The sequence below is a fragment of the Lemur catta genome, chromosome 4 (genome assembly GCF_020740605.2).
Source record: "Lemur catta isolate mLemCat1 chromosome 4, mLemCat1.pri, whole genome shotgun sequence".
Lineage (NCBI taxonomy): Eukaryota > Metazoa > Chordata > Mammalia > Primates > Lemuridae > Lemur > Lemur catta.
In genome coordinates this window covers 74,331,923-74,354,174 of record NC_059131.1, presented here as the reverse complement: position 1 = coordinate 74,354,174, position 22,252 = coordinate 74,331,923, and the positions used below count along the sequence as shown (strand labels likewise).

Genomic DNA, 22,252 nt, shown 5'->3' with positions numbered 1-22,252 from the left:
ATTTGACAAGGGTTTTAAGTAAACACTTGGCTGATATAAGGTAAATGAGGGTTATCCCCCAAAAGCAGAGAGCATCATCACTGTATCCCACCATAAGCCAAGTCTGAATTTGGGGACCAGATCTAAGTTGACTTTTTCCCCCCAACTTTCTTGAGGACGTAGTCCCTATTTTGGTACACAGCCCAGGTCTACCAGCCGCCAGGAGTACTTGCAGATCAGTACTTAAGATGCTATGGAAAAAAATACTACAACCAGAGAGTCATGAAGGGGCCAGCAGGCAAGAATCCCCTTCCGAAGCATTTGGAGACAGGGCAGGGTTTCCCACAGCACTGGCACAGGAGGCCAAGCACTCCCCGCAGATAGTCAGAGCCCACACCTTCTCATGTGCCTTAGAATGAAACTCTTCAAAGACCAAACTGCCTCACAGATAAACAATCTAAGATCACCAAGGTTCGTGACATTTGTGTGCAAATCAATTTCCTCTGAGCAAATGATATTTTTATGTCTATTTAAAAAACAAGCAGTCTCCCATGACAAATGCATTTATCATCCAAACAATCAGGCAGCCTTCCGGCCACTCCTCTGGCCAACATCACTTCTCGCCAACAAGAGCAATCCAGCAAAACAGCACCTAGGGAGCCCACGGGCGCCCAGGGCCAGGGTTCAGATTCTGACAATACAATCCCACATTCCTGAACCTGCTATTCACAGCCACTCCCTTCTAAGAATATACAAGATGGGCCGTTAAAAACTGTAGAAATCATGTTTTCCATGTCTAGTGCACCCAATTTGCATAGCATTCTTACAGATTTATGAAATATTTGCAAAGTTAGGAATCTGAGAAAATATACACATAGACATTCACTCTCACACACACACACACACACACACACAGGCCTCTTCCAGAATTTTATTTCCACAAAACATGGTATATTCTAGTCTATTAGAATGTCACTTATTTTTAAAGTCTTTATTTCTTTTCCAAAGAAAAGTCCTGGGTTAGCCTGGGGACCTTACTTCTCCAGTGATCCTTCGCAAAAAGCAAGCCCCAAACCACAAGTCCTCAAGATCAGAAATAACACATGTTAAGCAATGTTTCCCGTCTTCTTACACCTAACAATAGTGTGAAATAGCTTGCAGATATGAGGTATAGAAGCTTTCATGGTGTAGCCACATGATGCAGGGCCCAGAGGTTCAGGGGTATCTAAATGCACTGTTCAAAGTCACCTTTCCCTAATGCCAGAGTCAGGCAGGGTAACCCATACCCATACGTTAAATTCAGAGACTTCCCCGAACCTCATGTGAGCTCATAGTTCTTCCTTCACCCACCAGATATTGTAATTACTAACGTTATCAAAGGATAACAAACTTGAGCTCCATTCTCCTTCTATCTCTATTAGGTTATTGTTAGGGGAGAGCGAGAGAGAGGCAAAGCCTCGTAACAAAATGCTGCTTATTTTGGGCATCTGAGTGCAGACAGGTAGAGGCCAAAGAGCATCCACCCTGAGGGAGGGGAAAGCTTTGGGTTTCATAGAGGGTTTCTTAGAGGGGAGTGAGTACCTGGGCCAGAACAGCCACTGCAATAAAATTTTTTTTTTAAACAACCAATTTCTAGGACCCCTGGGTCAGACTCATCCTGTAGGGATAAGGGAGGAGGGCAGTTCCATCCTTACGGGGGATAGGAATGTTGGCTGTAGCTGTCTGTTGGGTTTATAACCTCGGGGGCCTCTCCAGACTCCTACGGCTATTGTTCCATTAACCGCATTCCATGTCCCATACATACTTTTCAAGTTCCCACCTGGAACAGACCTAACAGTTACAATGCCTTGGAGCGTAAGCATTTTCTACCACAAGCATCTCTGTTGGGCAGATATGGACTTCCCATAAATACCTCTAGGGTGAGCACTGCTGACTGACCAACATCATAGAAAGACAAGACATCAGGGCTTTGCTACCAAAAGGTTGGCAAATTAGATGGCCACACAGGACTTCAGGCTGCAAAACGGGGGTACCCCGTGGCCTAGATAAATCTTGATATATATAGACAGAGAGAGATAGATTGAGGTAAAGTAGGTGAAAGCCCTATGAAAAGTGCAATGTGATATGCAAAAGTATAGTATTATCACTGCAAGGCTAATAAGCAATGACCATTTTTTTTAAATAGGAAGAACGGAAGAAAAAGCCATTACAAGCTGGCCTTTCTGTGTGGAGAAAATGAAGATTGATAACTAAGTAATAAAGACAAACAAGGTCAATCGCAGACAATGGCCATGTCTTGAGGTGGGTGGAGGAAGAGAGTTTCCCTGTCCAATTCTTTGAAGAAGCCAAGTTCTATTTCTGAGCAAAGTGAAAGTTATATCCTTTGCCCCTTTCACCTTCACTTCCCCTTGCTAGATGTGGGTGGCCCCAGGGTTGGAGGGGCTGGGGGGTTGATTCCTCACAGGTGTTGGGATTCTGGGCTAGAGCCAGAGACTGTGCACCAAGCTGGAAACAAGAAATTCTGGGCCCCAACTGGCCCCAAAGAAGCAGATGGTGGAAAGTCAGAAATTGCACTTCTGGGCTTTTCAATCTCTTAGCTCACTTTACACACCACTGAGGAGATGTGTCTACCACCCACAAACAGTAGACTTGAGCATGTAGAAAAGTACTCGGCAGTCAGAAGACAGCTAAGCACAAACACAGTGCTTTGGAATCACTGACATTTTTAGAGCTGTGAGGAACCACAGAGATGAGAGATCAAGCCCCTCACTGGACAAAGGAGGAATCTGAGCCTGGAGGAAGCTGGGTAGAGGCCTTTGGGGGCGGGGGGGTCACAGCTCCTGGGTTTGGCCCCAGGCCCTTCCCCTGCTGCTGTTCACCTTCAGAATTTGAGGACCACACACACAGCTTCTGTAATTATTCCTTAATAACACGCAGGGAAAGATAAACTAATATTAACTAACCACAGGGATTGTTGCGCACTGTCCCAGGTACTTTAGATCCCTTTTTTCCCAATTATTCATAGCATTCTTCTTAGTTATATATTATTAACTCCATTTCATGGAAGTTAATAATCAAGGCCTGAGATCATACAGGTAATAAGGACAAGATTTCTTTTCTTTTTCTACCTACTAATTGTTCTATTCTTTTCCCTAACAATACTTCAATTAAATACAGACATAACTGAGAATGTTAGAAAAATCTACTGAAGACAAATTAACTTTAAGCATCCCGCCCCATATCTTAGTTATGAAAAACAAAACCACATGAAAATCAAAACAAATGACTCAACATTAAACCTGAAAATGCCCCCAAATCAAATTCTAATTCTTATCCTTCTTTATTTTTAAATGAATTGCAATTCACTTCTAAACAAGCTTCAGTTCTCTTTCCATTCCACACCCAACCTCAGTGGGAAGAGATGTGGGGGTCTCAGGAGCCAGGCTGAGAGCACTCAGGAAGCCGGGGTACCAGGACTGGGGGCCTCAACCCCAGCACTCTGAGAACAATCCCAGCTGTACAGTCAAGGCCACAAGAGAGACTAAGAATCAGATGCAAAACTTAAAGGTTGTCTCAAAACAAGCACAGAATCACCACATGACCCAGCAATTCCACTTCTGGGTATATATCCAAAAGAAGTGAAAGAAGGGTCTCAAACAGATATTTCCACAACTGTCTTCATAACAGCATTATTTGTTCCTTTTTTTCTTAAATCGTTTTTTGGGGGACAGATTCTCTGTTGCCCTGGCTACAGCTACGTCATCACAGCTCACAGCAACTTCAAACTCTGGGGCTCAAGGGATCCTGCTGCCTCAGCCTCCTGAGTAGCTGGGACTACAGAGGGGCACCATCACACCCGGCTAATTTTTCTATTTTATGTAGAGTTAGGGGGTCTCACTCTTGCTCTGGCTGGTCTCAAACTCCTGAGCTCAAGTCATCCTCCCACCTGGGCCTCCCAGAGTGCTGGGACTACAGGCGTGAGCCACCTCACCAGGCTGTAACAGCATTATTTGTAACAGCCAAAACGTGGAAGTAACCCAAGGGGCCTTCAATGGATGAATGGATAAACAAACTGTGGCGCATATATATATATAATGAAATATTATTCAGCCTTAAACCATATTCCTTAAGAATCTTGAGAACCTTAAAAACATTATGCTAAGTGAAATAAACCACATACAAAAAGATAAATACTGTATGATTCCAATCATAGGGAACAGCAGTCAAAATTCATAGAGACAGAAAGGAGAATAGTGGCTGCCAGGGGTGGGGGAGGGAGAATGGGAGTTATTTATTTAATGGATACAGAGTTTCAGGTTGGGAAGATGAAAAAGCTCTGGAGATGGACGGTGGTGATGGTTGCACAACAATGTGAATGTACTTAATGCCACTGAACGGTATACTTAAAAATGGTTAAGATGGTAAATTTTATGTTATGTATGCTTTTCCAAATTTTTTCGTGTCTGTTACTTAAATCATTAAAAACAAACAAGCAAGCAAGGGTCTCCGCAGACACCAGCCTAGAAAGAGAACAGTCAGAGCAGGTCTGGGGGGCCCTGGGGGGGCCAGGGGAAGGCGGCCAGGGGAATGCATGTTACAGGTGTCCCTTTATCTGCTGAAAGAGCTAAACTAAGACAAATAAGTGAAAATAGAGTAAGAGCATCTCTCCTTCAGATCAGCTACCTTTTCCTGGGCCCCAGTTTCCTCATCTGTAAAGAGAAAGAATATGGGCTGGGAGTCTGCAAAATGCCAGCTCCAACCTTTATCCTGCTATGACCCTAGGAGGCGTAGCGACCAGACGTCCCAGCAAACGGGCAGATGCCATCCTCATGACCAGGAGCCTTGAACCCACACCTGCTGGGGTTATTTTTAAATAGGAAGATGAGTCCACTCCATTGTAGTTGCCTCTGGAAGGCTGCTGAGTGCCTTTGCAGAAGGGAGTGAGAGCAGGAGGGGCCTAGAAACACCAGCCCGGACCAGCTGTGCTGACTCTCCAGGGGGCGTAACGGCCGCAAAGTGGCTGTCTGCACCCAGTGCAGAGCCCCAAAGGGCCTCGAGCCAAACTGTGCTTACAGATACTCCACAGGCCTCGGACCCTGGTGAGGGGAAGGGGTCAGCAAGACTTCCTGGGACAGAGGCTACTTATTCCAATTCTTCTGACCGTGCCACAGAGCTTACAGATAATATATCTCGAGCAGGCCAGAACCTAAAATATTGGGCTCAAATGTCCTAACTCCCTTGACTAGATATTTCCATTTCCAAGGGCAAGGGCTATAAATAGCCAATCTCGTGTAGTATATGAAATCACACAAAATATTTAAATGAAATAAATTTAAAATGATGCTCAGCCTGACATATTTAGGGTGATTCACAGCACGTATCTGAGAATTCCAACCCTAGATTAATTACCAGAGTAATCTTCACGCTGCATGAGGGCAAGACCTGGCTTCGTTCACTGCTAAATCCAGGTACCTGGAAGAGAGCTGGGCGCCCAGTGGCGCACAGTAAACACCTGATGCACGGCCTTCTTGTCCAAGATCTGCGTTCTCTTAACATCCAACTGTTTATTGACCACAATCAAGGCCTAACCTAACACTGTAATAATGCATGCACATTATATTAGAAAGTCCTGTATCCTACTTGTAACTTTGGGAGGGAGAGAAAAGATACTTATATACACAAATAATACACTACCTGTCCTGCTGGGTGTGGCACCCAGACCCTGGGAAACTTCAACTATTTTTTTTTTTTTTTTAGACAGAGTCTCGCTCTGTTGCCCGGGCTGAAGTTCCGCGGCATCAGCCTAGCTCACAGCAACTTCAGACTCCCGGGCTCAAGCGATCCTTCTGCCTCAGCCTCCTGAGTAGCTGGGACTACAGGCATGTGCCACCATGCCCGGCTAATTTTTTCTATATATATTTTAATTGGCCAGATAATTTCTTTCTATTTTTAGTAGAGACAGGGTCTCACTCTTGCTCAAGCTGGTCTTGAACTCCTGACCTTGAGCGATCCTCCCGCCTCGGCCTCCCAGAGTGCTAGGATTACAGGCATGAGCCACCGCGCCCAGCCTGAGACTTCAACTCTTGAGAAACCAGGTCACAAAAATAGTTGTTCAATGAGAAAAGCAGCGGGTGATTAGTTTCAGACTCACAGTAATTTTTCCTGCAGAAATTTCCTAAATAAAAGGATTTTTTAAAATAAGTATATTTTATATTTTGTCATTACAGACTAAAAATACCTCAAAGTGGACAAGTACTTCTGGGTTCACACCTAAGCTGGGTTCACATGTTCATTTCACTTATTATTTGGAAATAAATTCAAACGTAAAGAAAAGCTACAAGAACTAAAACAGAGCAAAGAACACTCGTGTGCTCTTTCCCAAGATTCAGATTCATCTACTGTTAACGGCTTACCCCATTTGCTGTATTATTTTGCTCTCTTTTTCTCTGTTTCTCTCAATAAGATACATAAGTATACAGGGGTTTTTTTCAAAATAATTTGAGGGGAGGTCTATTCCTATGAATAGGGATATTCTCTACAGCAGCAGCACAGTTACCAACTTCACGTCAATAATTTTACACGTGCTATGTAACTTTTATCTACCATTCATATTCCAATTTTGTCAGCTGACCCAAATGATGTCCTTTAGAGTACTTTCTCCCTGCAGCACAGTATCCATCCTCGGGTTGGGTATTATACTATTATGTCTCTTTAACCTCGTTTAATAGAGAACTTTTTCACACACAGCCTTTGTCTTTAGGAAGTTGACATTTTTAAAGACAAAAGTCTCCATCCTCTCCCTTTTCAGTTTTTGACACTTCTGATCAAACAAGTTACTATCTTTAATTTGTAATAAAAATATTCTTATATCTCAAATACTATTATCTTATCCAAATTTATAGAGTTTTTTATAAATTTTTAATAGTTTGCTCTGTCCTAAAATGTACATCTCTCTAAAGATGTAAGTAATGAGAAAACTGTCTAACTTATACAATTCTGATTCTAAACAAAACTTTTCAGGACTGCATATTGCAATATGATACATACAACATACTAGAATGAGTGTTGCCAAATTCTTCCGGGATTATGATCTCCTTTTGTGTGAGTCCATCGGCCCTTAAGGCTTCATTTAACCTTAATTACCTCCCTGCAGGCACTATCCTCAAATAACAGTCACATCGAGGGTTATGGCTTCAACATAGGAATTTAGGGGAACACAACATTCAATCTGCAATATAACTTAGCTTTCAGTATTAATACAGAATGCTCAAATCTGGCTTTCCAGGTCATACAGGAAGCTAAAATCAAACCAAAAAAAGCAGGTTTCACAGTGAGATACACATCCTATCAAAGAGAACCTTCCATTTCTACAAGAGGCTCTCGGACCCCCTTTTCTCCTCAAATCTAAATGTTTTATTTGGCTAAATGAAGACAAGCAAAAGACTAAAAGACAAAACATCTGCTTAGTACAGACCTCTTTTTGTTACAAGCCATCTGAAGAGCAGAAATCACAAAGTTCAAGTAGCAAAAAATGCCACCAACAACCTCACCTAACAGCAGATCCCCAAGTAATGCACAAAGTGTAGGCGTGATCACTACCGGCCTCACCTGGCTGGGAAGCTGCCTCGGGTACTTTACTTGGAGGAGCAGTTGGTGGTTTAGAGGGGGTGCAACCTCATGTTAACTTATCAAATTCAACGACACGCACTGGTCAAAACACAGAGGGGAAAACAGCAATTCACAGGGCAATGTTCAGGGAGCACACACCCTAATGAGGGTTCACGAGGGGCAGGATCTCCCAGCTCTATAGAGGCTGTCACTTCCCAGAAACTCCATATAACTTGAGCAGATTACAAAAGGTGACCTGCTGGCTCCTAGAACTGTTTTCACCTCATGCAATGTTTGTCTGCATGTTGACTTTGGAACCTGCTATACATTTTGGATGTTTGGCCCCTCCAAAATCTCATGTTGAAATCCGATCCCCAATGCTGGAGGTGGGGCCTGGTGGGAGGTGTGTTTGGGTCTTAGGGGTGGATCCCTCATGAACAGCTTGATACCGTCCTCCTGGTAATGAGTGAGTTCTTGCACTATACCCGTGAAAACTGATTGTTCAAAAGGGCCTGGCACCTTCTGCCCCCTCTCGACATGTGCTCTGTGCACCCTGGCCCCCTTCACCTTCCACCAGCATGAGTGGAAGCTTCCTAAGGCCCTCCCCAGATGCAGGTGCCAGTGCGAGGCTTCTTCTACAGCCCACAGAACTGTGAACCAAATAAACCTCTTTATACATTCCCCAGCCTCAGGTATTCCTTTATAGCAACACAAATGGACTAAGACACAACCTAATCCCCACATTAACAGGCAGCTCCATTACCTTGGGATTAAACAGTGTCCACTTTGAAAACTGAATGAATGCCCAAGCCCTCCTGTGCCTAAAGAACCTAAGGAAAGCTACAGGCTAAAACAAATACAGGCACGTGTGCACACACACAGAGTTTTGGGATACTGGATTTTTACTAAGATCTAGTAAATCCAGTGACCCTTCTCTCCAGCCACATCCTTGTTGTGACTGAATCCTTGATAGATGGATGATCATGAGCTAGCTATTCTGAAAGCAGTCTTAATGCCTTGCTCATGTTTCCCATTTATTTTCAATTGTAATAGCAAAACAGCAACATAACAAAAACCTCAAAACCCACATTAGCTCTCAATGGTCTCAGGGTAGGTGAAATTCCTAAATCTCTATCTGAGGTCGTGCTATGCTGTTTATGCCTTTTGTTTGTTTGTTTTGTTTGTTTTAGACAGGGTCTCATTCTGTTGCCCAGGCTAGAATGCAGTGACATAATCATAGCTCACTGCAACCTCAAATTCCTGGGCTCAAGCAATCCTCCTGCCTCAGCTTTCCAAGTAACTGGGACTACAGGGGCATGCTACCATGCCCAGCTAATTTTTTAATTTTTTTGTAGAGATGGGGTCTTGCTATGTTACTCAGGCTAGTTTCAAACTCCTGGGCTCAAGCGACCCCCCTGCCTCAGCCTCCCAAAGTGTTGGGATTACAGGCATGAGCCCCCACACTCGGACTATTTATGCCTTTTGAAAGTGTTTCTGTCATGCACAGACTGCCTCTCAAGTAAGAAAGCCCAGAAGCTCCTTCCAAACAGTCCATCACTAGGCAAATCCCATTTTAAGAACACCATTACATTACATCTCTTTATTAAAACTTCCCTACATCCCAATCAACAGGCCACAAATTTATCTAAAACCCTGTTAGATGGATTCAATCATTTAGACTAGCCAAACTTTCTGGTCAGCCTATGTAATTCACTGAAATGACATTAAATCTGTATTTTACTTCTGGGAATAAATGTTGAATCCTGATAATATTACTTATAACAAGAGACTATGTACATCTACAAAACTGAGAAATGAAGTCTGAGCAAAACACTGACAAGACCGTTAAAGGCTGTCCCACTCGCAGGCACCACATGGCACCAAATGCAAAACAAATTAACATTACCCAATTTTTAAGTTGCCAGGGTCTTCTCAAAGAACTCCCCTTGCCAGGTGAAACAATCACTATCTAGTCTAGTACTAAGCCAATATCCTTCAATTCCATCTAAATTAGTTAATTCTTTTGGTGGTATAAGAAAAAACTATCTTTTACTCTACTACACACAACACTTCTAACACCCAATGTGTGGGGGGTTTTCCCACACCAACCAATTCCCCAACTCTCCAGAGACTGACTGGGTGTCCTACAGTTCAATCAGGACCCTACCTGGAATTAGTGTGAACCACACAGGGGAAGGGCTCGGTCCCACAAGACTGCCCCAACTTCAGATGTCAATTGCAAGTCCCAGGTTGTCAACCTGCACTTCTGACCAACTGGCTATGAGTCAGGGGTTCCCACGAACCCCTCCTCACATTTGATGTTGCAATAACAGAACTCAGAGAAACGGTTTTCTTTATTGGTTTCTTATAAAGGATATGATAAGGGTAGACATGAACAGCCCCATGAAAAGGTACACAGCAGGTGGTCCCAACCCCAGGAGCTTCTGTCCCCATGGAGTTGGGGTGCATCACCCTGCAGGTACATGGATGTCCTCACTAACCTGGAAGCTCTCTAACCCCACAGTGTGGGATTTTTATGGAGGCTTCATCACGTAAACATGACTGATTATAATAAACTCAATCTCCAATCCCTCTCTCCTTCCCGGAGGATGTGGGGTAGAGCTGAAAGCTCCTAGCTTCTAACCATGGCTTGGTCTTTCTGGTGACCGGGCCCCCATCCAGGAGCCCACTGAGAGTCACTTCATTAGAACAAAAGATGCTCCCATTTGCCCAAGAAATTCCAAGGCATTTAGGAGCTCAGCGCCTGGGACAGAGACCAAATAACGATTACATCTCTTATGTCACAGGTGGTCAGAGACAGATTTTTGAGGCACATTTTGTTCCAATATTGAGTGCTTAACCTCATTTCTAAAACAAAAGTCCCTGGGCAATGGCTCCTGCAGACCCCCTCGCTGGAGGCCTTATCTGCTCCTTCCTGGACTTTCTCAGCTCTGCCCCAAGCCCACAACACCTGCAGATCCAGCACTCAGCAGAGACTCTACTGGCTGACAAATAACAAATTTGTAACCAAAAAACAGCCACATCCCACCTCGATGGCCTTCACACGCCATCGCTGCTTCCTCACCACCACACCTCCCTGCACCCAAACTGCTCTCGCTGAGGGTGCCAGTGTCTTACTAGCCTTCTCCACTACACTCCCTCCCCCTTGCACACATTTCCTCTTGGCCTCAGGGAAAATACACTCTGCTGACATCCTCCTGCCCCCTGGCTCTCTCCTCTACAGCCCTGACTAGGCAACTCCCAGGCACCTCAAACTTAACTTGTCCAAAACAGGCTCTCAGATGCCTCATGACCTTTGCACAGCTCTTTCCCCAACTTTTCCCCAGCAAACACCATCCTACGTACCCCTGCAGGTCTCAGCTGAGATCACAAGTCCTCAGAGACAGGATCCCGGACATGCCAACCTAAAATAGTTTCCCTGTTATTCTCTCTCGCATCCCACTGCGCTCACCACCATTTATAATTAAGTATTTCGTGACATGGTGTCACCCGACCACTGCCACTACCACCTCCACCTCTCCAGACTGGAAGCTCCACCACAGCACAGGGCCTGGCACTGATGAATGAACTGCTCTTTGGGGTCTTTTGTTCTTCTTTGATTATAAGTAATTACATCGATTTAGCCAAAATATCTGGAAAACATTAACAGTTTGAAGCACAAAATCTTCTGCAATGCACAAACTGCTGTGGTTATTTTTATAGTAATTGTTGTTATTGTTTTGCAGGTTAAGAAATGTAACCCCCAGAAGGAGTGGGTTATGGTCACGGAACCACATCTCTGAGGCTGGGAAAGATACAGAGATCAAGAACTTACAACTCTAAACTGATTTCCTCTCTAAAAAGGAAAAAAAAAAAATTCCAGAATAGATACCTTTTAATTTCAAATAAAAGTACCTGACTAAATTAGATGCACTTCTGAAAATAGTTCTAAGCCTCTGTGAAATGACACACCCCACACATGCTAGACATTTTGAAGGCTAAATATAGCACCCTGAGAGGACAGGGAGCTGACACACAGGCATCCAGGGGAAATCATGGTCCATGAGCAGTGGGGGACACAGCGCCAGTGCCCTCCTGAGCTCCTTTCCCCACAGGAGCTGCTGGCCAGAAACATGCCAAGCTTCCCTCAAGCTCAGATCCCGTCTGTTCTGTATCAAAGTCCCTAGGGCACGCAAAGAAGTATGTAACTCTGCAAGGCTCATGAGAAACACAACAGTCCCCTCGCCCCTTGGTGCTCCTACTTCCCAGCTTCCCAAGGGCAACCTCTTCCAATTCTTACAGGACTCTTCTTGTATTCATCTCCACATCCCCAAACAGCACAGTCGCAGGCATCAGCTGTCGACTTGCAGAAGTGCAGGACCCAGCTCCCCTTCATGACCACCGCCACCCAGGACTCAGGCCCCAGTTACACTATCATTTTGGTTAGATCACGAGTCAATATTTACATTATTATAACTACATAAACATTAGGGAGAACTGAGCTTTTTAGAAAAACTGTGAAATTTTTCCTATCTAATATAACTTTTTATTTTCCCCCCACAATTAACAATTATCCCAGAATTTCTGGCTCATTTAGCTTTCTACGTATCAATAATCTATCCACAAATTCTCCCCAGGTGTGCCACGCTGCATGGTCTATCACATTCTCTTCTCCTAGAAGTTGTCCTGCAGCCTCTGCCCTGCTCCAGTCTGGACTGGGGTGGGGAAGGTTCTCACTGACATCTCAGGACCTCCCTTCACCATCATCTTGGAGATCTCTTTCTGAGGATCTCTTCTTACACAAGTAACAAAAAGCACAAACTCTGGAGGAAAAGGATAGATACATCTGACTACATGAAAATTAAGAATGCTGGTTATTTAAAAGACTATAATGAAAATAAAAAGCTAAAAAGCCTGGCTTTTAAAATATGTATATAATTGAAAAATACAGGACACATACACACAGGCATATACACACACACAGCTCCTTAAAAAATTAGAGACAGAGAACCAGGAGAAAAATGGGTAAAACACAAACATTTCTCAGAAGGAAAGATACTTAATAAACATATGAAAAGACTCTCATCCCTATTAGTAATAAAGAGAAATAGTATCTCAGTGATTCTGAGATACTATTTTAATACCTACCAGATTGGCACAAAGTAACATTTCTGACAGCATTAGCAAGGATGTACCACTGTGAGAATTCTTTTAAAAATTTTTTTAGAGATGAGGTCTCACTATGCTGCCCAGGCTGGACTCAAAACGATCCTCCCACCTCAACCTCCTGAGTAGCTGGGACCACAGGCATGCACCACCATGCCCAGCTTGGGAATTTTTATGCACTGCTGCCAGAAATATAAATTTGCACAATCACTCTGGAAAGCAATTTGGAATTATCTAAAAAGGTTGAAAATGCACATCCCTATGACCCAGGATTGGGGCTGTTCACAAATGTTCCAGTTCTCCTGTCCATTCAGGCACACAGTAGGATGGCATGTCCACGAGTCTCCGTGGCTACACACACCCATGTGACTCGCTGTAATATAAGCAGGAGGGATGTGTGTCATCCCCAGGGGGAAGCTCTAAGAGCCAGCATGAGATGCACTTATCTGCTTCCCCCACCACAGTCATCTTGGGCTGATCTCCATCAGCCTCTTTGAGTGCCCGTGCTGAGAGACCCCTGCTGGTTCACCCTCCATATACAGCCTGAAATGCACATGTTGGGTGTTTGTTACTGCAGCAACACCTAGCCCAATCTGAGGGATACACCCAAGGTCACTCAGATATATTCTCTAGAGCAGGGTCCCCAACCCCCAGGCTGAGGACCAGCTCCTGTTGTGGCCTGTTAGGAACTGGGTAGCACAGCAGGAGGTGAGCAGCAGGCAAGCAATTGAAGCTTCATCTGTATTTACAGCCGCACCCCATCGCTCGCATCACCACGTGGGCTCCGCCTCCTGTCAGATCAGCGGCAGCATTAAGATTCTGCATTATGGTGAGTTGTATAATTATTTCATTACATATTACAATGTAATAATAATAAAATGCACAACAAATGTAATGCACTTGAATCATCCGGAAGCCATCCCATCCCACCCCTAGTCTGTGGAAAACTGTCTTCCATGAAACTGGTCCCTGGTGCCAAAAAGGTTGGGACTGCTACTCTAGAGAAACATTTACATGTGTGAACACTACAGAATAATGTTCACAGCAGCATTATTTGTAATAGCAAAAACAACTAGAACCCAAATATCCACCAACAGGAGAATGAATAAATAAATAACAGCATATTCATTCAATGGATTATTACACATCAATGAAAATGAGTGAACTATGGCTACATGTACCACCATGGTTCAGTGTTAGAGAAACACAACACAGAGGATGGGGGTGATCGAGCTACAGAAAAATACATAAAGTATGAATAAAGTATGATTCCCCTTATATAAAGTTACAAAAACATACAAAAGTAAACAATGTATCGATTGGGGATACAAATAAATTGGAAATACTCTTTTTTTAATAACAAGAGGGAAGGAGGTAGTGTTTCTTCTATTACTTATACTTTACATTATATATTCTTATGCACATGGAAGAGTCCATATTAAAAACCAACCACACAATGCAGTACGCTTTCATAAGATCTTATTAAGGGACTATTTATTTTGTTGTTGATTTTTCTTTCCTTTTTTTTTTTTTAAGTAAAAACCAGGAAGCAGAAAAATAATAGTAAAATCTGGTGGAACGAAAGCCCTACCAAATGTTTATGAATGACTCAAAACCGTACAGCTGTGTTAGCGGGCTGGTGATGTACTGGGGAAATTAGTCTAGGTCTATATGGAATCATTTACACAAAGGTTACCAATGGGCAGTTCTAACAGCTGGGCCGGTGTATCTGACAAACTATGGCCAGTCCTTAAGGCACACAGTACTGGTGTGAAAAGGAGTTAAGAACAACACTTTATTATTTATTCCTGTGTTCTACAGAAGTTCCATTCCCAGGATGATGCAAAAGATTTCTACGTAGGCTCACATCTATTAATTCTACTTGATATGTACAACTTGATACGTACTACTTGATACCTACATCAAGTTTATACTCAATCTACATCAAGATTGTACTACTTGATATCTACATCCGTGTATTCAACAAATATTTATCAAGAGTGCTCTGGTGACAAGAAGCATTCTATCACTAAAGGCACAACGAAGAGGAACACAGACCTGGGACCTCCCTCCTGGAGCTCATGGTCTGGTTTGCTGTAAACAGATAAAGCCACCAAGAGTCGCATCATGACCTCAGTGCTGGGTGCTATAAAGGAAAAGTGGAGGGTGGTATGAGGATCAGGTGGCCCGACTTCAGAGCAGGGGAAGAGCCAGGTACAACATCTGCAGGAAGCAGGGCTCAGGCTGAGACCCAAAGGCTGACAAGAATTAGCCAGGTAGCAGGGGAGTGAGGGTGCCCAGGCAGAGGGGACACCCAGTGAAGGTCCGGGGAGAGGACAGTGCCGACACACTGGAGGGTCTGTGCTTAAGAGCAGAAAGTGAAGGAGAAGCAGTCTGAGAGGTGGTATACGGGTTGCTCATCCAAGCCCAAACAGGAACTAAAATATGCTCAGGGTTGCTTTTTAATGCAATTCATATAAGTTAAAAAAAAAAATAGAATGGCCGGGTGCGGTGGCTCACGCCTGTAATCCTAGCACTCTGGGAGGCCGAGGCGGGTGGATTGCTCGAGGTCAGGAGTTCGAGACCAGCCTGAGCAAGAGTGAGACCCCGTCTCTACTAAAAATAGAAAGAAATTATCTGGCCAACTAAAAATATATATAGAAAAAATTAGCCGGGCATGGTGGCGCATGCCTGTAGTCCCAGCTACTCGGGAGGCTGAGGCAGGAGGATCGCTGGAGCCCAGGAGTTTGAGGTTGCTGTGAGCTAGGCTGACGCCACGGCACTCATTCTAGCCTGGGCAACAAAGCAAGACTCTGTCTCAAAAAAAAAAAAAAAAAATAGGGAAAAAATCTGTGCTGGAAATATTATCAGATTTACTACTTTCATTTTAAGTAAATTCTTCCTTTATCCAATGTCTCCAGAACGTGGAGTCGAGATTATAAAATCCTTACCCATTCACTACTACCAAATGAATTCTTTGAAAGCTACCAGACTCTCAATCATTTTCAGTTCTTCCTAAGGAGTCCCAACTAGGCTGGAATTGCCAGCCTCCTTTGCCCCACCACCCACACAGTTTGTACCTCATGTTACTTCCTGGAGTAACACAGTAACACAGTCAGTACCTTGTGTGATTATCTAGTTACAAATACATTGCCCTTATTATGCTTTCATTAAATGCAACTCTTGGAAACCTCAAAGCTTTTATCAATGGCTTATCAGCGCTTAAAGATGTATCAGTTATCTGAGCCAACATCTAGGATGTCTATACAATGTAACAGGCTGCCCTGTTGAGTCAAAGATTTTCACTATTTAGAAGAGACTAAATCCACCAACAAATTCAGCTACTTGAGCAGGAATTCCAGGCAAAGTCAAACGGACTAGCCAAGAAATGAAACACCCATGCTGGGTTTTACCAGTTTCCAACCTTCTGGCAGTCATTCTGAGCAAGGCTTTGACCCCACCTGAATCCCCACACTGTCAGTTTCACCTCCCTCAGCCTGTGGGACACTGTGCCAAAGGCAGTAAACCCTCCACTCTAGGCACAGCATGAGCAACCACACATGAACACCCAAGTAAAGTTCCCTTTATTGACTAGGATTTAATGTGGTCAATGAAGCCCTGTCCCCAGATCCTACAAAATGCCTTCCACTGGGCAATACTTAGCCCGAGTTGCTATTTAAATATTTAATCTTTTAATTACACTTATTAAATACTGTAATTTCTAATAGACAAATGAAAGTTTCATGGAGCCTGTACTACCATGCAAACTTCTTTACACCTTTATGCTCAGAAGCCCCCTTGTTATTCAATTTTTAAAATGTTACTTTGCTTTTCTTTTTTCAAACCTACTAGGTGCCAAGCACAATTAAACCCTTGATACATACTCTTTACTTTAATTCTAACCCTTATTTTAATCAGAACCTTTGTGCATTGCTGGTGGGAATGAAAAATAGTACAGCAGCTATGAAAAGCAGTTTCTAACCCTCCAAAGCAAGCTTCACTATTGCCCTTAAGTCTAAGTTATAACAATGCTCAAAGAAACTGGATAAACCAGCCCAAGGCCTCTCAGCCCAGATTCCTAACCAACAGACTTATCCTGACTCCAAAGTCTGTATTTTACACTATTTCTCACTATACTTTTCCCCTTGCCCCTACTTAGGGAATTGGCCCATCACTACTATAAATACAATGATGGGAACGGGGACTTAAGGTAAGCATTCTGCAAAGTAGAAAACATCAACAGTTTTTTCAAATTACTACTTTTTAACTGTGAGCCTCTTTGGAAAAAGAATTACAAGATTATGCAGGAATGCATATAATACAATACAGAAGAATAAAATAAAATCCTTCAGAGGGTACATCTGGGTAGTGATATTTGGTCTTTTGAGTTACGTTTATTTCACTCACTTTTTTTTAATTGACACGTATATAATTATACATATCAGCCATTAACAAATATGTAATTAGACATATTTATGGGGTACAATTTGCTGTTTTGATACACATATATGCTGAATAATGATCTGATCAGGGTCATTAGCATATACATCACCTCATGCATTTATCATTCCTTTGTGGTGAGAACATTCAAAAGCCTCCCTTCTAGGTATTTTGTAGTACACAATAACTTACTGTTAACCATAGTCACCCTACTGTGCAATAAAACACCAGAACTTACTCCTCCCAATTGTAACTTTGTACCCATTGACCAATCTCTCCCCATCCTCTACTCTCCTTTTGCCCTCCCCAGTCTCTGGTAACCACTGTTGTACTCCCCGCTTCTATGATATTACCTTTTTTCTCTTTAGATTCCACATACGAGTGAGATCACGTGGTATTTGTCTTTCTGTGTCTGGCTTCTTTCACTTAACATGATGTCTCTAGATTCATCCATGTTGTAAATGACAGGATTTCATTCTTTTTATGGCTTAATAGTATTCCATTGTGTATATATACATTTCCTTACCCATTTTTCTGTTGTTGGACACTTTTATATAAGATATGATTCTATACCTTGGCTATTACAAATAATACTATAATAAACATGAGAGTGCAGATATCTCTTCAACATACTGATTTCATTTCCTTTGGATATATACACAGTAGTGGGATTGCTGGATCGTATGATAGTTTTGTCAGCTTTTTGAGGAAACTCCATACTGTTTTCTATAATAGCTGGTCTAATTTACAATCCCACCAACAGTGGGGTAAGTGTTCCCTTTTCCCCCACATCCTCACCAACATCTGTCTTCCTTTGTCTTTTTGGCAATAGCCATTCTAACTGGAGTGAGGTGGTATCTCATAGCAGTTTTGATTTGCATTTCCCTGATGATTGTGATGTTGAGCATTTTCCATATACCTGTTGGTCATTTGCATGTCTTCTTTTGAGAAATGTCTATTAAGGCCCACTTTTTAGTCAGGTTATTAGTTTTTCTGCTGCTAAGTTCCTTATTAACCCACTCACTTTAAGTGCTTCAGAGAACTGTGTTCTGTGCACTGCCTCCCACATGCTAACTTCTCCACTCTTTGTTCTCCCAGAGCAGCCTGAACTTTTGTAAGAAATATTCCCATGGGCTGGAGACTGTAACAAAGTGAACACTGTATACATTTACTTCCCTTCCAGCCTAGCAAAATCACTTCTGTCAGCAGAGCTTTGGAAACATCTCCTAATACTGAATTCTGCTACACCATGTTCTACCCTGAGGAAAAGGTGGCCATGCCCCAGTACTGCCCAGAGCCTGGGAGGTGGTAACAGTTGGTCCCATCTGTGCCTGCCCTTTCTGGCCACCTGCAAAGTCAGTGCCATGAGCTGTCCCTCTCAAAAAGGGGAGCTACAAAAAAGGACCAGAGAAAGAGGACTATTTCCCACTCACCCCGCCACTCCAACTTTCCACAGTGGTCTGGACTGCCAGGTAAACAGGAAGCTGAGAGAGGCAAGGATGTTCCTGTTCCAGGCGATCAGCTCAGCTCAGCCTCAGTCCGAAAAGCTGGGCCTCTTTCCCCACTGCCCACTGAATTTTAAGAAAAAAGTGTGATCCATCATTCATTCATGTAAGTCATCCATCTATTCATCCTAGAAATGTTTCCTGACCATGTATTATGTGCTAGGCACCCTCATAGAACATGCAATTTAATAGGGGGAAACAATGAAGAAAATATACAAGTATATTGTATATTAGAAAGAAAGAATTATATAGAAAAATAAAACTGGAGATGGGTTTAGGGAGAGGAAGGGGGGGAGTAAGTAGCAGGCCAAATTATAATCCTTAATGAGACAAAAGTTTATATTTCTGAGGTTAGGCAGTTCAGACTAATCACCAGACCTCATATGTTTAAACTCCTATCTAACAGAAAATTCAACATCATATTAAAAGAAAAGAGACACATTTTAATTTCTGCTCTCTTACATTTTATTTCCAATCTCTCTTAAGCCACCTCTGCTTGCCTCCTTCCAAACAAAAGTTTATAAGCAGCCAGAACATTTATCAACTTAGCCCCCATTATTTTCATAAGTAAACTCAATCTAAGTTTTAAACTCTTAAATTGCTAAAAATCTCCCAAATTAGAATTCTACATTTGTAGAAAACTGACACCACCACGGAGCCGCCGTCTGCGTGCCATGGGTCTTAACTTTACAACATTCCTAAGTGGCCCCGTGAAGACCCGCCTGGCAGTGGATGCAGTAAGTCACGGCTGCTCAATTGGCACAGCCTCGCCACCTGCTTCCCAGCTAAATGCCTGCAGGTGAAGCATCCAGCTGCAGAAGAGATGTTATCCTTTCACAGTCAACAGGGTCTCCAAGGAATAAAGCAAGTGTTACCTTTCTGTGGGCTTTTTCCCCTTTTTTTGGTTGATCTTGTTGCCGTTAAGAAGAAAATTCTGCACATTCACAGTAAGCCCAAATCAAAGTAAATACCAAGGGACACCAAAGCCACTGGTGCAATGACAACATGAGACCTGCTTGTTTTTGGACCGCAACAGAGAGGGGACCACATCACGTTGAGCTCATCGTAGACAGACTCTGGACAACAGAGTTAGAAATCTCCTGAAGGGAAGTAGGCCTGAAGCTCAACCAGGAATCATACAAGCAACTTTGTCCTTGGAGTCACCCGCGCGCGCGCGCACACACACATACACACACACACTCACTCACTATACCCATCTCCAGTTTCATTTTTCTTCATAATTCTTATTTTCTAATATACAATATACTTGTATATTTTCTTCATTGTTTCCCCCTACTAAATTGTGTGTTCTGTAAGGGTGCCTAGCACATAATATACGCCCATCTTCTCTGCTAGATGGTGAACACCGTGAAGGCAGCAGGCCTCACCCCTGCTCTCAGGAGTCTTTCCCACAGCAGCTGCATGGAAATCACACACAGCCTGCAGGGAACTAAGTGAATGAATGAAAACACCTGCCAGACAAACCGTCCTCATGATTCTCACTTCACAAATCTTCACACCTGGTCCTCACTCCCGACTAGAGACCACCATTATAGATGAGGAACTCTGCTTCACACATCATAAGATACACCGCCCTCAGAGAACAGAGGGACAAACCCCTCTTCAACCCCTTCGCCTTGGATTCTCCTCACAGGGCGACACCAACCTCCACCTCCCCAGAGCCCGGGTCACCACTGTGCTGGTCAGGAGCCCAAGGGCCCCTGCTTCTACACTAACTCCCTCCCCCAAGCTCAAAACAACTCCTATAGCAGGCGCACAAGCTGCCCAAGCTGTCCCCGCCATTCACCAGGACCACTGGTCACCCAACCACCCTCTATGCCCTCCACCCAGAACCCCCAATCCTTGGGTCTCAGTGAAGTCCTCCCTCCTCTAACAAACCCAAGAGCCAGCTTTCTCGGAGGCTAAAGTTCAGCAAAGGCAATTCCCTTTGCACTGGGTTCTGTTGTTTCAGGGCACATTGATACGGTTCCTGCCAGACTCCGCCTCAGGAAGGGCCTTCCCCACACTGGCCAGAGAGCAGAAAAAGCGGCCAACAATTAATCTGGGGATCTCCGTCCTTTGACCTAGCTGGCCTCTGTCTTCTCAGTAGAAGGAGGGACGACACAGGAAGACGTAAGGTCCCTTTAATCCAGATTCTAAAATTGGGAAATTTGATATAGGCCCCGTAGATACAGCTGAAAATGGTTAATAAATTTTCCCTTCACCGACCTGTTTAAACAGGTGTCTCAGATAATGCAAGCTGGCCTCGATTTCAAAGAGCTTTCAATCATAACTTTTAGAAAAAAAAATGCTTTCTTTTTCATCAACTTCACAAGCCTGAGTTGTTTTCCTAACATTCCTTGGAAGACACTGACGGGGGAAAAACTGACTTGCTCAATTTTGCTACTAAGATCAGGAGCTTGGGATTCGCACTGCCTCTGTTTCCCCTCCGGGCGCGGAGACAGTCCCAGGCCCACACGCCGGTAGGTCGCTGACCCCCGGGACCTCCCGAGCTGTGCCCCGCCGTGGACTGGCCGCGTGTCCCCAGCCGCTACACCACCTGGAGCCTCAGGCGCATCCAGACGGCCAAGTCCAGGCTGGCCCAGGCGCATCCCGCTGTCACCTGGCCCCGCTTAGCAGCCCGCGCTCCTCTCAGAGCGGCCCCGCTCCCTCCAGTGACGCCCCAGCCGGCGTTTCTCCTTCGCTTCCCGAGCCAAATCTGGCCTCCAGGTGCTCACCCGGCCAGGTGGCGAAGGCACTTGCCTCGCCCGGGAAAATACACAAGCCCCCGAGTCCCTCTGCCACAACCTCGACGGGAGCTGGCCAGAGAAATGCAGAAGAAAGGAAAGTAAGCCCTCGACAGGGCCGTCCTGGCCCCGAGTCTCCCAAGAAATCGCCACCTGCGACGCAGCCCCGGGCTGGGGGCCGCGGGCCGGGCGGGGAGCGAGGCCCGGGGCCCGGCCGCTGCGCCCGCCCGCCCCGGCGCGCCCCTTACCGGTGAGGCGGCCGCCCCCCTCGCCGTGCCCGCGGCGCCGCTGCAGGATGAAGTAGCAGCTGCTCTTCTGGGTCACCCAGAGCTTCAGGGCGTTCTTCAGCAGCACCTCCTCGGGCTTGAGCCACATCGCGGCGGTCCGGCCGCGCCCGCGGGCCCCGGCTCACATCGCCCCGGCCGCCGGCCGCGCCGGGCCGAGCCCGCTCGAGAAGAGGCGGCGGCGGCGGCGGCTGCTGCGCGCGGGGACCGCAGCCCGGCCGGTGCCCAGCGCTCGGGAGCCGGGGGAGCGCAGCGGGCGCAGCTCGCCCCGCGCACCCAGAGCAGCCCCGCGTGGCCCCGCCCCGAGCCCGCCCCCGGGCCGGCCAGGCCCCGCCCCCGCCTCCTCGCCTCGCCCCGCCCCCCCGGCTCCCGCGGCGCCTCCCGAGTTTCCGCGTCCCAGCAGCTCCGCGCACAGTTCCGGAGCGGAGGGAGGAAGTCGGCTCCTGCTGCCAGGTTCCCTCCTCCCTCCCCGCCGCTCTCCCGGGGCGCGCCGCGGCTCTTCCCTCCCCCGCGCCTCGGGGAG

At 45.1% G+C, this 22,252-nt stretch overlaps 1 protein-coding gene across 2 annotated transcripts in view; it reads right to left on the bottom strand.

Annotated features, from left to right (window-relative positions):
- TBC1D8 (TBC1 domain family member 8) overlaps positions 1–21,963 on the bottom strand; it is a 117,856-nt gene extending 95,893 nt beyond the window's left edge. For both annotated transcript variants that reach the window (XM_045550248.1, XM_045550249.1), the window contains exon 1: positions 21,694–21,963. In XM_045550248.1, the coding sequence (XP_045406204.1) occupies positions 21,694–21,820 (127 nt within the window). In that variant the 5' untranslated portion in view covers positions 21,821–21,963. The remainder of the gene's footprint in view (positions 1–21,693) is intronic.
- Positions 21,964–22,252: the final 289 nt, after the last annotated feature.